The sequence below is a fragment of the Osmia lignaria genome, chromosome 15 (assembly GCF_051020975.1).
Source record: "Osmia lignaria lignaria isolate PbOS001 chromosome 15, iyOsmLign1, whole genome shotgun sequence".
NCBI lineage: Eukaryota > Metazoa > Arthropoda > Insecta > Hymenoptera > Megachilidae > Osmia > Osmia lignaria.
This window is the reverse complement of record NC_135046.1, coordinates 4,142,625-4,161,162: the sequence shown is the minus strand read 5'-3', so window position 1 is coordinate 4,161,162 and position 18,538 is coordinate 4,142,625. Positions and strand designations below refer to the sequence as shown.

The window sequence follows — 18,538 nt, the reverse complement described above, 5'->3', positions numbered from 1 at the left end:
CCATAAATTTCTCCCGCTCCGAAAGCCGATGGATGAGACGAGGACCGATCGGTGGGGAGTTCATTAAAAACTCACTGATAATAAAGCATCCTACGGAGATATTTTATTCGTCCAAGCATTACTCTGTCCCCGTTTATTTATCGTTGCCAGGGACGAGAGCTGCAGGATCAGAAATGTTGGCAATTAATTCGATAAATTGCGAGCACTTTTTATACCCTTGTTTTTTTTTCGCACGATCACCGACGTCTGTAACCTCGGGGCTACTTTTCATACTTCCTGCTTATAAATCTCGCATAATTACGACGGTAAATTTTAACGAAGAATCATGGAAATTCTATGACGTACGATCGACGTAACGATGACGAAGAACACCGAGTGACTAGCGTCGACAAATAACGACGTTCGACGCAGGAATTCGATGATTTACCTCGGTAAATTTCGCTGTCGTTCTCCGTAGAGGACACGGGCAGCGTGTAGGTGGTCGTCTCGTAAGTCGACTCTTCCGTCTGAGCGATCGAATCCGCGGACGCGAAGAGTATCCGCAGCATGACAGCCACTGCGGCCACGAGTTGAGCGGCACTGACTATCCTGGCCCACGACATTTTCGTTTTGCAGCTGCAGCTGTGAAGCTCGCCGTGGTCTGGCCTGGTGCTGCACCGCACGGCGTGGTTCGCTCGCTCCTTCACCGGGCTATTTCACGAATTCGTCCATCCTCGTTACTCTTCCCGGCGTTCTCATCGCGATTGCTTTTACCCTGGGAACGGCACTACACGCGACATACACAGACGCAGACGCGATACGCGACAGGACGACGGTCTCTCGAGTCTTCGGGAATGTCCATATCTCCCTTCTACGAAAGTTACATCGTGGACCCGTGGTCCACGGGCGAGAAGTTCATTTTGCGCCGTCTCATCGCACCTTTACCATTCGTTTAACACACCGGACGAAGCAATTGATCCTGGCTGGGTCGTTTCGTTGGAAAATTCAGACGGGTTCGATGCCCAGCAACTGGACGGATCAGATTGGTCCGTACCACCTTGGACGCCTGAAGGAACGAATAGGAAAATTGTCGAGGGTATATCGGGCAGCAAGGATCGAAGCTAACGATTGCATTCGCGCTGCATCCTCGCGGTCCGTGATACGCCTCACGTTCATGCAACGTGATCGGAATATTAACGTGGCTCGAGATCGAACGGCTAGCCCAATTTGGTCTCCTCCCGGCTGACCACCTCCCTCTGTCCCTCTTCGACCGTTCTTCCCACCGTCAGAAAGGAGATTCACCAACGAGAGTGGATGAAACGAAAAAAAGTAAAAAGAGACGAACTCGGGTGTTAGACGGTCGGTGTTCTCGCTCCCGTTGTCCTAATTGCCTCGTCGACCGCCTCAATTAGTTGGAATTATGACCTCGATTGTTTCTCGTCGGGCATATACGAACGCTGGCCAGCTACAGAGCCGGTAGCAACAGCGGAGACGACTCGACTGGCGCGGCGGCAGCAACGAGCGCATCAGCTCCGCTGCTCGCCCGGTCGCGCAGCAATAATTACACGGCCCCTCTGCAACGTTTTAAAACGGCTTCCCTTTATATTTTTAGTACGTTAAGACCAAGAGAGGGAGCTTACGCCTTCATGGAACTGTCGAGGATCCAGAGAAGACGCTAGTTTTACGCTTTCGCAGAAAGGGTTGTCGAAAATTATGCCCTACCTCTTGGAGGACCATTGAAAGAAGAAGAGCTGTACCGTGTACATAGATCGATTAGATATAAACTGGGTTTATCTCTGATAGCAATCAATCGATATTTGTAGAAGATCGAACGCTATTTCCACCAGGAATAGAATCTTATCTAGGAAGAAGTAGGATCATTTAAGACAAAGACGAATCGTTTGTCTTCGATTTGTTCGAGCGTGTGGCAAAACGAACGACCACTCGCAATTATGACTCACTACGATTGCGATATTAACCGCAAGTTAAACGAGAACCGGCCGCAACGGCGCTGCACGCGTGCACGGGCAACGCGCGAGCCTTGACATTTATACATACGTCACGGAGAAACTCTATGTTCATCCTGGTTCGAGCGGAAAGTTGGACCGAAGGAAACGCACGCGTCGACGAGTTTCGACAGGTGTACCGTGGAAAAACATTTCCGCCGATCGCAGATGAAAATTCGAGTTCTCGCAATAATGGATGAGTCACTCGCGTGCCTAGCCTCGAAGCGTACACCTATGCAGCCTCGCATCGTTATGGTCACCGCTTCAAAGTACACTGTAAACCCTCTCCAACCGAACAACCGCCAATTGAATACCAATTAACTTTTCTTTCTGAAATTATTGAAAATGCTTGAAAACTCGAGGCGACCATTATCAGCGAAACATTTTTACGGTTTTCGAGTAAACGTATGACTGCCATGATTTATAGAAGATCCTAAAAACAGTGTTTACACTACAGCCGGGACAAGGTTGCGAAGAAGATACCACGCGTTTCTTCCAAACGCTCTAACCATAACTAGAACGTGTACGCGTTTGAATCTTTTTTTTTTTTCATTGTTCATATATTTGTTCTTTAAACGGTTTCCACTTTGAAATACCTGCATAACCGTGAAATAATACGGCGCAAACCGTTCCATTGGACGACCGGAAGAAGATATGCATTCTGTTTTCAATTTCAATATCCTTCGCGATAAGAAGGATCCAATTTCAGGAATGGTCAATGGAAAACACGTAACTCGGCCCACCACGAATCGACCTGTATTTATATAGCGTAGGTGCATTTGCATAGGTCGCTCGCACCGGTGACACGGTATCGTGTGGGATCGTTCGGAACGATCAACGAAGAGACACGAATCGATTCGTTTCACGAGACCGGGCGGACAGAGATTGAACAGCGAAGGGTGTAGCCCTTTCGACAACGATCGTACGTACTCGTTATACCTGTCACCGCTCCAAAAATCGAGCCGACCCTCTTCTTCGATCGAACTCCGAAATTCTCACGAAACAGACCGGTTGACCATCGGATTTTGTCTTACTTTCTACATTAACGAAGGACCATACGAATAGACCGTGCAACGAATAGAGTATATTTGAGAGTATCCGCTGGGGGAATAATTATCAAAGTGGATGACATTGACACGTATTTCGAGCAACGTCCACGAGAAGCCGTTTCTCGTTTACGCAGTCAAGATTCTATTGATATTCATAAAAGCGAAAGCAACGCAAGTATTTTTATACCGTTCGGTGTCAACGCACCACGGAGAAAACACGAAACCACTGGTATGAACGCAAAAGAGCAACGTTCCAGGATACCTGGAGAAATATACCAGCGATATCGGGGTATAAAATTCGATCGTCAAGAGGGAGAGGACACGTCTGTGGGGGCCAATCGAATGCACCGTTCCAAGCGTCGTTTTGGCATCGTGCGAAGAACCCTTCACGCCATATCGACCCTTCAACCTCGAGCCACGATTCCGCCCACGTCGAACCCGGTCCGTAACCCGTGTACCGGGCTCGATCGTTTCACCGATTTTTTCCTCTCTCTTTTTTCTAAATCGAAAGATCGAGCCGGTACAGCGGAGGGAATCACTGAAAACTTTCTCACACTTAAGCGTCACTGGCACTGAAGAAGCGTCGTTCGCGCGACGAATCAAACGCCATTTCGTAGAGGAACTGGATACCGTACCGGAACGGTACGAGCCACGATCTTTTGACGAAGGGAACGGAACGGAAAGATACTGGTGATCGTGTTCCTCGAACGACGGAACGGAGCCGAGTCGCCGCCTCTGGAAACGTAGCGATCCTGCGAAAGCGACAAAACGCACTGCCCTCCGCGAGGAACACGAACACTGCCGCGCATACGACTTGCTCCCACGACTACCACCGTCCACGCACACACAGTCGAGTAACTCGCGTAAACCGTGACTCTGTCAGCCTCTCTACGCTCCCAGTCTGACTTGCTTCCAGTCGGCAAGAGAACAGACGGACAGCCACAGAGAGAGAGGGAGAGAAACTCACGATCCACCGACAGACACAATTCTCATTTTTCCCCTGTGTTCGTGACGCGTACGTATGTGCAGTTGGAGCGGGAGGGTAGATGCACGAGGAGACGCACACCAGTTTCAATAAGCCGGCATACACGTGCGCCACGGACTGTCTGAGAGATGAATAAAGAAGGGAAAAGGTATCGAGAATGGGATAGAAAGAGAGAGAGTGACGAGAGAAGGGATGTAGAGAAGGCGCGACTGTGTGGGTTATTGGCGTTGAGCTCGCAAACGCCGTTTCCCTTCGGCTGTTCTCTCGCTTATCGCCTTTTCTTCACGCCCGTAGACGAGTGGAGACTTTGTCGTTTCCCGTCCGCCACGTACCACGACGACACTCTTGTTCCTCGAGGAGGCACCGCACGTCGGAGTGAAAAATCGTGGAAAATCGATCGTGGGACGAAGAGGCGCGCCGGTGGCGACGACCGAAACGGAGTGGCAACCTCCTCTTCGTACCTATCCCTCTCTCTACAGGCTGCTCCAAACAATTCAGACAAGCTCTGCCTTTAAAATGTTTTCACACGGAAAAACAATTAAATCCAACGAGCTGATGTATACTCTGAAAATGAGTTTATGCACTTTTGTGCATCGGTGCATCAGGAAAATGCAATTGCACCCTTCGCAGCTTAATGGAATTTTGTTGTATCATAAACGTGCAACCAATAGCAAATTTCAAAGTCCAATATCTCTTCAATAGTATCGATGTTACAGCTTGTCCCAGTTGCATGGAACGCTCTGTATACCTCTCTCTTTCTTTCCCTCCGCTCTCTTAGCTACCGCATCGTCCTATCTCTCTTTGTTCACGGTTTATCCACCAACGCTTCCGACCATCTCTATTCGCTGCATTGTTCCCCTCTTTCTCTTTATTCTTTTTACCCCTTCCACCCTCGCGTTGCTTTCCTTTCTTTCGATCGCAAACCGTTGTTGTTGTCACTGTTTCTCATCGTTGTCCGTTCTATCCTCGTCGCTCGTCCATTCTTCGCACCTTGTCCATGCTCGCCGTGATCCCTGCCCTGTGTCAACGTATGGATTTTCAGGGTGGGAAAATTCGCGTCGCTCGCTGACAATTCGCGAACGAGATCTGACGTATGGCTATGCGGCCGCGTAGACGAGGCTCCGAAACGAAAGATCACTGAAATACGTACAAACGGCCATGAAAATCTCGACCATACCTTCCCTCGGAAACGAAACGACGACGACACACAAGCAGCACCCGCTCATGGACGAGGAGAAGAGCAGCTGGAAACCTGCTGGCGACCAGGCCTTTCAGGGACGTACAGTTCGATCTTCGTACCACGTGGTCGTAACTGTCATTGTCAGGAACGTGGCTCGAATACGAAGCGTTCCGTCTTCTTTCGACGGCTGATAAGAATCTCTTTAAGCGATTTCGGAGCGGCGTTATTAGCGTTTCATTGTAATTACGATTTCGTATACTCTGCTTCATTTTTCAGACGCGTCGATAACAGGTCGAAGGGTATCAAGGGCTTTTCCACGGGGTATAGAGTTTCTCGTCGATAGTACGCATAATAGCGAATTGCAAAGAAGAAAGAGATGACAGGGTCGTGATAAAACGTTTGATAGATAAGAGCGGATACGACGACGGTTGACGCTGATAAGCCTCGTCGAAGAAATGCTCGACGGTATTACGCTTTATTAGTGTACAGCGGAGACACACTTGTCCGCGATAAATTCGCACAAAGAGGGCCAAGAGTTGAAATGTGTCCCGAAGTAGCGCATCCACGTAGAGGAGCAAAGTTGAAGTTCGTACGGAAATCAGGGACGTAGTTAGAGACAGATGAACCATCAGAAATTGCGAAAAGAGACTCGCTCGTGACCGGAATAGCAGTGATTTGCATACAATTTCTGAAGCGTCGCGTTCACTTTTATTGTACCTCGAGACTGTCGCATCGTCGTCGACGTACGATGAATTTAAATGATGTCGTTTACCGCGTCCAATGATCGAAAGATTGTATGCCTCGAGAATATTACGTTAATTCGTATCGCGTCTGTGTTTCGCGCAATTTATTCGGAGTCGCGTGACAGCAAACAATTAAGGAAAAACATGTTGTCTCCGAGGATTTGATTGAATTATTCAAACGTTGTTGAAACGGCTTTTAAAGTGTCGTAAAGTAAAACGTATGTCTTCTCGTTTCCTGTGATACAGCTTCGTTTTTATGTGGCAAGAAAAAGATTTGAAAAATATGTTATGATTTTGATACGAGATTCATAAAACACGCGTCGCGAGTTGATCAATTCTTATCGCGCGGTCGTAAAGAAAAACTGGATGACATCTAGCGAAAGTTCAATCAAATTTAACGACCGTCTCGTTTACATGCCACTCAGAACTTTTATCTCTTATTGGTAACTTTTCTTTTTACGTGGCTCTATTTTTTTATATAGTTTTTGCAAACGATCTCGTCGAAATTGATCCACTCAGACTTTTCGTTCAACTTTTGATGACCGATGGTAATTCTGTATTCTCGGAGGGATCTTCCTTTACGGATTTAGTCAAAGTAGGGATTCTCAAAGTTCCGTTTATCGACTGAAGGTAAGTACGGAATACAACAAAGTGTTCTGTTTTATCGATGGATAAATGGCGGAAAGTTTTGAAAATTTTGTGAAGAAAGAAAAAAATAAGGTTCACTCACCTCCTTCGTCGGTCATTACAGAAACTGTCGTCGCGGGACCATGTCCAGCCGGATTGAACACTTCCAGCGAGACTAAATACTGTGTGTACGTTTCTAAATTATGTATCTTGTGATTCTGTAACAAGAAAAAGGGCGCACAAATTTTATCACGGATTAATAAATATGTCATGTCGTACGGAGTATGCCAGAAATAAAGGTGGTATTAAAACGTCTTATGTAACTTACTTCAACGGCCGGATTACGTATGTATATGTGCTTTTCTTCCATGTGGGGTTTTACTCGAGGCTTATAACGGATTCGATAACCCAGAAATTCGCCTTGAATGGTGTCTGGACTGGGCGCCTTCCATGCCAAATAAATGGACGATGCTGAAGTGTTGTAAGCGCTGGTAATTATTGGCTTTCCTTTCGGCGCTGAAACAAGAAATAATACGCACATTCGTCAAAATATTTCGAAGCAAACAGAGAGCTGCAAAAATACCGCTCTTCAGATTGAATATTTACCATTCAACGATTTCCTGTTATTTGCCTTCCAAGCTTGAATTGTTATTTTAAAAAGATATTTCCAATAACGTTTTTTGATATTCTAGCTGAGTTTCAATGACCAACATCCCCTATATAGCTAGTTATTTTTACAATCAAAGTAAAATTTTTATCGTAGTCGATGTATTAAATTTTATTTTTCATCTAGAACATTGGCAGGTGTAATTTCTTATAGATTACAAATTGATAAAGGCAATTGTTTTTACAGATGTTACTTTCCTCGCTCGCTTTATCAAATAGAAAAACAAAAGTCACTGTTTCCGATTGATTGATGTGTGACAAACAAAATACAAGTGCGAAAAAATATGGAAACGAGTGGATTAATAGGAGATACCATCGAAATTTCATCTGTATCAAGGAAAAAAGAAACATATTTCCATTGATTGTTTGACAATCCGTTCGCAATAAATATCGCTACGATCGCATTTATTTCCCACCCTTTTGACTCGTTCCCGGTGAATAAAGCTCGAGCCGGAAACGCTTAATCGCGTTTCCCATTATTTCCTCGATCCAGGTACAACCGTTTCAATAGACTCGATCGTAATATTTTCGACAATTGATAGCTTTCGATTCGTTTCAAACACGTACCTGCTTAATTTAATATTTTTCACACGATCGAGTTTCGCCTGAACGATCGACATGCAAATCATTGTAATTTGATCTCCTTAATTGAACGTTCCAATTGTTTAACTCCCTAATTTTGTAGTTTCCAGTACTTCTAGCAATATATATACATATATATATATAGTATATGTTCGGAGAACACGACGTCCGTGTCATACGCATTGTCCGAAACAATTAGCGTCCACGAAACTTGATAATATAAAGACACTAATATTCCCGCTTACGGAAACTTCGTAAAGTCGCCGCGAAGGTACGCAAAATTGTTACAGAAATAATTTGCAAGACCCTTAATGCGCGTCACGTGTCACTCGACGAGAAACTAGTAGACGGAAACTTCCGGTAGCTCGTTAACGTCCGCAGAAACCGGGATGACCGCCGCGAAAGTAAAGCGTTCGAGCGCAATGTCCCGCGCGAAAGTCGACGGGATAATTAATGTACCGAATACAGTGGCTGAAGCTCTTCATAGACGTTTCTATGAATAATTATCAGTGAGGATTAACCATTTAATTCAATGACAAATTACTTGCACGAGTCGCGTTTTATTTCTTAAAGTAGTCTAATTAATTTTGAAATAAACCACGTACCTGAATGTGATCTATTATCATAATCGATGACAAGCGCCCTGGAAGGTATTAAACCGTCGTTTCATGGAAACATTAATTACGAACGCAGGCATTCTGAGAGAGCGAATATAGAGCCGCGTGGTAACGCAGGAGAATTCACGATTATTTTCCAGCACTTAATTTAGACGGCGGGTAAACTTTCTAAAGCGCGGTTCCCTTACTTTCTATTTACGCGCAAACTGCACGGAAAGCCCGGGTAATTTTTCCGGATAGACTAGCCGCCGGTGTCTGTTTTTATTTCGATGTCCCTCTGTCGTGCAATTATTCATAAGCCTCTGGACAATGTTCCGTTTCACCGCCTCGCGCGAATATTAATTAAGCAACCGTGAACTCTCGCTCGTGGTGTTATTTTTTAACGGATCTCGTTTTCGCCATTCTGCCTTTATTATATTCGTCTTGGACCTGCATTCAGAACTGAAGATGCTTTTAATGTTGGACGATAAATAGAGGAGACACTTAACTTTAGAATCTCTTGAAATTGAAAAATTGTTGGGACAATTGAAAAAACAATTTCGACTTCCTTTAATTCTATTTTTTTTTCTAGAACTCGGTCAAAATTAGCGCAAGAGTGAAAAATTGTTAAAATAATTGTGTGAAAAACTGGTATTCACTTCATGTAATTTGGTAAATAAATCATTTTAATCATTTTAGTTATCTAAATAACTGGGAAAGTTATTTAGATAATTTATTTAACTTCTTTTCTCAGTTATTTATTAATTTATATAATATTCAATAACTATTTGATCTTTGATAAATGATAAACATAATATCCATAAAAATCAAACTTAATTTAAAACGCAGCAACGCAATATACAAGCTGAATCGACACGGTGTATTCCCGTGGTGCATCGATGCAATAAAAATGCCGCCACTTTACGAATCATCTTTTCTCGCAGCTCGATCTTTGGCAAAACGACGAGGGAAAAGAAGCCAGAGAAATTTCCACGATCCCTTATCGGCTGTAAAGGGAAGTAAAATTGACGTTCCGCGGTAACGTAGCCCCCTTTCTCGGTTGAACTTCATAATTCAGAAAGTTCGATTACCAGCTAGTGGGCCAGGATGTTACCGAAATTAGCCCGCGACCAGCCACGAATTCTCCAATTTTCCAGCCCCGAAACGGGGATACAAACTTGCACCCTCGCGTATACGCCGACCCACCACTGTCCCGATGGCTAATTGGTGGCTCTGTTACGCCATATATTTATGGGGGACAGGCGAACGAGCTGCGGAAACAGGAACGAGTCGGGTTGCTACGTATTGGTCCGAGGTTAAAGGGGTAGGAGAAGTTTCGTTGGTGCCCTATTGATCTGGGACAGGCAGAGAGGAAAGAGAAGTGGCAGGGAGGACGAGGAATAGAAACGTAAAGGGAGATAGAAAGGGCCAACGTTTCATTTGACCCACCTACGATTCCCGTATACTGCCAGAAACGTATCGCAACATCCTCCCCACAGATATGCACGAATTAGTATGGTGAATTTGAATATCGGCCACGATAAACCGTGCCAACGAACCTGCACTAAACATATATTCACGTTTGTCGCCGGTGTTAACATATTATCGGGTCATCGGTCGCGCATAAATGGCACAATATCCCCTCGTAAAGTCACCACCTCTATTTACGTTTTTTTCTTAGAAACTTGGAGTACCTCGCAGCCACCCCGGATGGTTGTAAACCGTGAGGCTCGTAAATTTGCTGCTAAAATGTGCAACTTTGCCCGCCTTTTAAACTTAAAGTGTTCGACGAGTTGTTTATCTGTTTTTGAAAACTGTACGTTTAATTCCGTTCACGTTAAAAATCACGGTAGAAAATAATCAGAATAGTTGTTGGGAACATTTCAGAACGGTCGAGTACCGGTACACCGAAGCTAATTAGAGGCTGAAATTTTTTCGCAATTTTTATCCACCTGTTTATCCTTTTTTCCATCGAGCGATTTAAATGTTCGAGTTTGATGCTCTAAATCATCGTCAGATGTTTGATTCGATATGTAGAATACCCGAAAGCACTTGTAACGCTGTTGCGAGTTTGAAGGATGGAAGAGGAAAATGATTGTGAGAGATAGAGATTTTCATAGTATCTCATTAACGACTGCAAAGGGGTGGAACGTTTACCAGTTGCAAAATGAATGATTTTCTGAAGTAGCATTTATTTGCTCACGGAGATTGAAGCTAGTTGGCTGACAGAGATCAAAGAAACTTTGAGCAACCTAATGGTTATTAAAAAGAGAAACATATAAATACGGTTATCTCGAGTCTCGAAGAAAAACCAAGTTAAACAACTTGTTTCTCAATAACGTTATCGCTTTATCTTGTTTTGTGATTGTCAAGCTACACCTTCCTCGTTATTTCTTTATTTACATTTCATCGATTACTGACGAACACACTATTCATATTGACAATGTTAACCGTAAATATAACTGTTAATTGCCCGTAATTAACCTCATTGTTGTAATAATCTGATTATTGTTATTATCGATGAGAAAGTTTCTCATCCTTCTTTTACATTCATTTCTATATCGTATTTAATTGTCAATTTATTTGATCATTTGGAAAATATAACGTATTCCTGTGTCATTGAGATATTTTGTGTAGATAAAACGTATTATTTTATTAATTTACCTTCCTGTTCATGTGCTTCGATTAATTGACTGGTCGAAATTAATTTTATTCCTCTCTGAACGTGATAGCCAGCAGCCATCCACGATTATTAACTTTCGAATAAAGAAATTTTCGGTAAATCGATCTATCAGTTTAATTACTCGATAATTTTTCATCGATAAAGCGGTAATCATTTTTATAAAAAAAAAAAAAAAAAATATGACAGGTTCAGAAATAATTCATACTTTCACTGATTTAGCTCTAAAATTTTTACGTCTATTCCGTTGCTTTTATATATTACATACTAAATCGCTCTTTCGTAATTTAAACCTTTAATTTGAATTTCAATCATAACTTCCAAATGAAAGTTATGCAAAATATTTCCCTTTTATTCGTCTGTTTTCAGCGTGGAACTTCGGCATACTCGACCGTTTAATCCTCAAAAGACAGAGCTGGGTGAATCGTGCTCCGAATTTTTTACCGAAGAACTTTTATATACCGTAAAAAAAAAATTACAAATTTTGGAGATTAGAGTAAAGGAGAGTCTAAAATAGAATTCAAATTGCATAATGAAACGGTCGCGAGACAAGGAGTTAAAAGGAAAATTATTTATTCATAACTCAATCGATATCCAATCAGCAACTTCATTATACCCGCATTATTCACGCGTTTCGCCTCTGTAAATGCAACATCATCGGTTCCTGGAAAGTTCATTCGTCGCCAAAAGGAGATGCTGTCATGGTTGACGTATTACTCGTCGCTATCGAGCAAAGGTTTGTCATCTCGCTTCGAATTCCACAAGGACTTCATCGATCTTCAGATACAATGTCACATCGGTCGTTGCGGTTTAAGCATACGAAACGAGCAATCGAATTATTGACTCGTACTACTGAAACGTAGCTGAGGCGCTTCAGCGTTGAGCGCAAGTAGTACAAGTCTGTCAATAGTCAGACACGCTCGCGCGCCGACAATACTCGGTGAAAAAAATGTTCAACAATGATTTCTATAGTAACAAGTTGATTATTAAATGTTTTTCCAGTTGTTATAAAATATTTTTTCCCCTAATTATAATTCTATTCCGTCCTTCCTTTTGTATTGTTTCCGTTGATCTAATGAAGAGGCAAACAATTTCGTCGAGCAGTATATTTTTATTCGCGGTACAATTTCAAACGATTCACTTCTATTTTTTTCATGATGGAAATTTCAGTGAGTCAATGTTTTGCTTGATCACGTGATGTTATTGTTGACAGTTACCGTGCAACCAACGTTTAAACGTCGTTTCCGATTCCGAGTATCGGAAAACACAATGGAAGAAATATAGAGAAAAACGACAGGAAATCCGAGGCAAGCAATATTGCGAAACGAATATAATCGCATTGGATGCAACAATTTGTAATATCTCTATTAACTCTTGTTTGCTGTCATATAAAATAACGAATAATCCACAGTTTAGTTTCCATCAGCAGATATCCAAATTCCAATTACATATTTGTATTCCGAGATAATAATGGATTTTTCTAAATCTTACTCAACATATGAAATACGAGAGTAACGAAGTCAATATTTGCAACAGTTGTTATTTCAAATAAAACCATATAATATTGTTGAAAACAAATGGAACGGAATACCGTTTTAAATAAAATTTGTCTGGATTCGGGTTTTTCCAATTAAATTACATCACGTTGTTTCAAGGAATTGTCCAATCCTACCTTACAACCATAACTAATACTGCCCCGGACACAGTGGGAAACCGATGTTCCATGTTATTTAGATTAGTTATTGACACGAATCGCGGTGGTCACGCAATCGTCGATGGGACCGAGTCTTGATAACTGGATAATTATTCCTATCTCACGTGCAACTACCATAATGAACTGGCCACTAACTCGTGTGCACGCGAGTTTACGTATTTAATAGCACCGATTCAGGGTGGATCCCTTCGGCAACGATCGTCATGCGATTACGTTCTGATTCGTGTACCGAAAACACTGGATCATATATATAGTTGATGTTCATTTTCGCCCGCATTTGCAGTGTCGACAAACAGGAACCGATTTTTTGCACGTTAAACTTGTTTTCCAATGATTTGAAACGATGTTACACGGATATTTGCTCGTTTAATTACACAGGAAGTAAAATTAATGGTACTTTAATAGTTGGATAATCTATTTCAAATTGTTGAGTTAACTTTTCTCGCCAACTAAAGGACGATCCGTGTAACAAACTCTATGTATATTAAACTAAAAGCATACCTTCTTAGCCGTCTATCAAATATTCAGTTTGGTAAATGTGGCATGGTTGATCCGATCCGAGGGACGTTCGATAGCTAACACGGTAATTGCCAGAGCGATACGCATGGGAATCGAGAAGGGGTGAATAGAAGCATCGGCGTCTTTGTCAGCGTCGTCGTGGACGTTGTTTCGACGTAAAGTTTGCCGAGCGTCGTGGGTATACAGCACGGCCAAACCCGGCGGCGTTGACAGAATTTATAGGGCTCAGCTTGCACGCGGCTTGCTCAACCTATTTTCCAAGCTGGACGAGCAAGCAAGACAAACGAACCGGCCAAGAACAGGCGAAACAGTGGAAGGAAGGGAAGGGTAAGCTGGACCGCTCGAGTTAAGCGTTGCATGTACACTGCTCCTTCCGGTGCTGCAATTAGCGCCTCTTTAGTTGGCTGAACCGTCTCGCGACGATGCCAGCCCACGGAAAGCTGACCCCGCTAAGGCCATTCTTCTCGCTTTACCCGACTCTTCTTACGGATTTTCTCTCCTCCGGATTCGGAACGTTTGCTTTCGCGGCTATGAAGATTGCCCCGAAGGGACTCGTTCCAACCCTTTCCCTGAATTTTATGTCTGTTATTCGTTCCCCCTGGTGTTTTCGAACATTGCCGCTCAATATCTCTTAAGAAGTTATAGTCTCTCGCTCCGTTTTTTTTCTCGCCTTAATTTGAAAACGTGCCCGTGAATCAATCTCAGTTAAGTAGTCCCAAGTCGAGGAATTAACTTGATAATCATGGAAAATTCGAGGGATCGAATTGCTGAATTTATCAATTTTTAAATTCAACTTGGCGTTTTGCGCTGAATTATAACAGACACGTTTAAACGAATTTGATAAATGAAAACTTACGTTCGCGTAGAGTGAAGATGTAGTAGGACTGCTTGCTGGGTTTGCTTCGTCCCATCGCGTTCACTGCTGACACACGGAAACTGTAGACGGTGAACGGGCGCAGATTCTCGATCGTGTAGTATGTATCGTTGTTAGGCGTTACGATTTCCTCTGTTGCGTTCCAAGGCCCCTCTTCTTTGATCCTGAAAACAATTACAGTTTGTTAGTTATACATAGCGTTAATATTTAACCAATAAATTTCGTGATTGTTCAAATTAAAAAACAAATCGTAAATTTCGATAACGGTGGTTTTCGTTACCGTTCATATGGTAGACGTATGCTGTCGAAACAACGGAACGATGCAAGTTTCACGTTTCACAGTTAATTGGAATCAGTAACAATGGTTCGCCAATAAGCGACTGACTACTGCGTTTAGACGTTAATGATATCGATGGATGACCGATCGATTCCGACGTATCGTGCCGCAATCGGATACTGATTAATTAATGCTCGACGTCCCGTCGTTTCGGCAAACAATAACGTTTTATAGGGATGCTGGCTAAATTCCGTCGACGGAAACATGGTTCGACGTAGAGTAATGAGTGGTCGAAGACGCAACACGCTCGCCCTGCCGCGAGATTTTACCCTGCTGCAAATTATCCCAGGCCCTTTTACCCCTAATTAATACAGGTTATTAATCGTGCGAGCCATGGGATTCGGAAACTTCTACCTACAGCTGTGCTTCGCGTAATTGCTGCAGTTTGCGGTCGGTTGATACACTTTTTGACCCGGGTTTAGATCGTTTAATCAGTTCACTAAAAACGGCTATGTGTAATAAAACGATCGTTTAGAATAATCTCCTTCCGTTAATTACCTTTTGTAAATAATCAAGTTTTAATGCCATGTAAAATTTGATAAAATTAAATTCAGAATATCGGTCAGTAATGACAGTGAACAGTGAAGAATAAATTACCAGTACTTTTTCTCTTGTTTTGTTTCGTTCTGTTCAATATACGGAGCAGCCCATTTATCACGACCACCTTGAATACATCCGTCGCTGTTGGAGGTACGAGAAAATGTCATACGACAAGTTATATGGTTCGAAGGGACATATGATGCTGTAAAAAAGTTATATCCAATGTTGGTTACAAGGTCGTTCTATAGTCATTCATCAACTCTTCTTATAATAAAATAATACTCACAACAAATGAATACAATTGAAATTAAATTAATAATTACTCCAACGAAAATATAAACCACCGCGATATTTTTTATATTTGAATCTGTTTTCAAATAACGTCGCGGTGAATTTTGTATAACAGTATTTCCATTTTTCATCTGTTTTTCTCTCATTTCACGCCGAAACTTGGTCCAACCAACGAGCGTGTTGAAATTACAGAATTTTTAAAGCAATCTACGGTTACGTCCGTTTTTGGTTTTCCATTTCAAACTTGAAACGTTAACAAGAATTTCCAGGCGGCATGAAACACTTCAATCCCTGTATTTTCGGAGTACTAGATCGGAAATTACATTTTGCCGCTGCTTAACGTGTAACTGGATGTATCGTTTCAATTCAGGATCTGTAGGAATAGGAACTGAGACCGCACCGCGTTTGTATCAGAAACATGATCGTTGAACACCAACTAGGTACGAACGTATCGGTTTTACCTGGTATTTACACTTTCGGTAATTCGACGAATCGTTTATCAAACATTCCCAATGAATACGTAAATTAACGTAATGATTAACGTATAGGGAAATGAACATTTGAATTTTCATGTTGCAACATATTTTACGAGATTACTTGGAAGTTCCATTTTTATATAGTTTTAACGTCCCATGGAAATTATGTTTCAAAGCTTTATCTCCGTTTTCTACAATTGAAAATGTCGAATCGACGCGGGGGAAAAAATTCTCTCCTAAAAAATTATTTTCATCGTGTCGCGTCGTGTCGCGCGCGTTTCACTACCGGCGGGTAAAATAAAACCGATAACTTGTTTCCAATTAACGTCGCTTGCTGACCGTTTATTCGACTCCTCGATTTGCTTATCGTTTGTACAAGCGGATCATTTCAATTTTGGTCACGCTCGAACACGACGCGTTCATTGGCGAGAGGATTTTTTTATCCCAACTCGCTGGTAATCGATATCGTTGTTCGCACCGTTTTAAATTCACCTCGAACCTACTGGTTTCGCGAATTGCTCTACTTGTTATTAGATTACTGTTACTGTATCGATTTCGAATCTATCGTTGTCTGGATAGAGGAAAATGAATGGATCAGCTGGGGACATTTTGATACATCTTTCGTTTTAAAATGAACTGCACGGAACAAAAGTGGAGAACATCATTTATCGTCCTGTATGTCAATTATTTTAATACACAGAAAAAGAAAAATGAAGTTAAAATGGGAAAATAGTGTAAATATATATGATACATTTCTTTAGGTATTGGAACAAGTTCTCATCTTTTAACTATGTCTTTTGTATAGTGCGAATGAATTTACCATGAGTAATCTATACTTTCCTTAACTCTAAGTACACTGCTATTGAAATAGTTTGGTACACCTGTATAAGTGTACAGTTGTAGTAAGTTCGGAATACACATCAATGACTTGTGGTATTCGTGAACATTGTTAACTATGAATAGGTATAAATGAGCCCGAAGTGCTTAAAAGCGTTCAACTGCAAGTTAACACTCCATAGACAGACAGCCATCTTGCAAATGTGTTCACGGTTTGAAGTTTACCTTCGAAATCTTCAGGTTCGTTGTCCCTTGGGAATGGAAAAAAAAATTTCGCCTCAAAAACGACAGTCGACGTTCAGTTTCACGTTACAAACTTGGAGGAAAAGTTTCGCCCTCGAAGGGACAGGACGTTCCGAGTCAACGTATCAGAAATTTTGATTCGTCTCGTTCCCTCAGCGTGACCCCGTTCAAATAAATCGTTCTCTCTAACTTTTCGATCAACGAATCTCGCTGGAAAGGGAACTGTCGCCGAAAGAAACAGAGGGCATTCGTCTTCGAGAAGAAGATTCACGTTCGCGTAAAGACGTGACAATTTCTTCCCACCTCGACCATGACCAGACGAATTAAATTGGAGATGCTCCCCTCGATAGAGTTTGAAATTACACCAAATATGCATTATTTCTGCAATAATGCAAATATTGATGACATTCCAACTATCGAAGATTCAATTGGTCCAAAGTCTAACAAACTTTGACTGGTATCATTTTTTTCTATTGAATTTTACACGCAATTTAGCTTTCAACCCCCGCATGTAACAAGTTAAAATAATCTTACATCTATCTGCTGTATCGGTTTCAGAGTATCCGTTACCCGAGGATTAATACTTTTCCTTTGCTATAGTGCTTTCAGCTTTGTCCATCCACTCTCTTCATTGAACATTTCACTCTGTGCAGCCGTGGTCGCGTGTACAGAAATGTTGAGCCACCCTCGCGACGGTGAAACTAGGCACCGTGACCGTGCTTCGAGGTTGATTATCAAAACGACGAAGCCGGTGAAAGCAGCCTCTGCAACCTGTTTGATTCCATCGCGCGGAGAGCTCTCTTTTTCTCTACCCTCTCGTAGGTTCACGATATTGCGTCGGCTCGACGATACAGAAACCTTTTATTGAACCACGTCGATATTAAAACTGACCGACATGTGCCTGCTTCTAATACCCCGATTGAATTGTGCACGGAGTGCAACAAACGTGAATTATTGTTGCGGATTCCAAGCGAGCATTCGAAATACCGTGTCGTATGATACGTTGGCGAATGAAATGAATTTCGACCTCGTGAATCGGCAAGATATTGTGAGATCTCCGGTTTCGTTGAAAGTTTCCTTCAGATTTCAGAGAATTCCTACTGTTGTTGTTCCAATACATCCGATCGCTTTTTAATTTTTCATCCTTCTCAGACGTTGCCATGAAATTGTAAACGTTGGGAAGAATGTGACGCTGTTGAATGCACGCAGACAACAGTGAAAGATAGAAGTAGATCATGTGTCGGTAGAAATCGAATGAAAATTCAATCTCTTCGCTTAAATTTTAATTATCAATAACTATTTGAGGGAACGGACGAAAAGTAACGAGGGAATAATCACTATACACAATGTGTTTCATCGTCCACTCGTACGAGTTATAACAAAATCATCGATCGATCCACCCCTACTACATATTTTTGTCTGCTCGTTCCCGGGGCGGAGCTTAATACTCGCCGTTATTAAATCATTCTACGGACGAAACGATCCATAAAAATAAAACTCTCTATATCGAGATACAACGAACGCGGTTACGAGCACTACATCATCATTGACAACCGTCTTGTAAAAATAAACTGCCACGCGAGCGACACCCCGTTATTCATCGAACGAGTTGAC

The 18,538-nt window shown here is 42.2% G+C and overlaps 1 protein-coding gene and 1 long non-coding RNA gene across 5 annotated transcripts in view; one reads left to right on the top strand and one right to left on the bottom strand.

Annotated features, from left to right (window-relative positions):
* Positions 1–18,538, bottom strand: part of LOC117600356 (Protein tyrosine phosphatase 99A) — a 274,753-nt gene that overhangs the window by 15,140 nt on the left and 241,075 nt on the right. For all 4 annotated transcript variants that reach the window (XR_004580435.2, XM_034315697.2, XM_034315695.2 and 1 more), the window contains exons 4-6: positions 14,183–14,364; positions 6,898–7,085; positions 6,673–6,787 (exon numbers count right to left, since the gene is read on the bottom strand). Coding sequence is in view for 3 of the 4 variants with exons in the window: in XM_034315697.2 (XP_034171588.1) it covers positions 6,673–6,787; positions 6,898–7,085; positions 14,183–14,364 (485 nt within the window). In the remaining variant the exon portion in view is untranslated. The remainder of the gene's footprint in view (positions 1–6,672; positions 6,788–6,897; positions 7,086–14,182; positions 14,365–18,538) is intronic.
* On the top strand, positions 5,165–7,629 carry LOC117600357 (uncharacterized). The gene is made up of 3 exons (XR_004580436.2): positions 5,165–6,572; positions 6,694–7,060; positions 7,423–7,629. It is a non-coding gene; the product is annotated as an uncharacterized LOC117600357 (long non-coding RNA).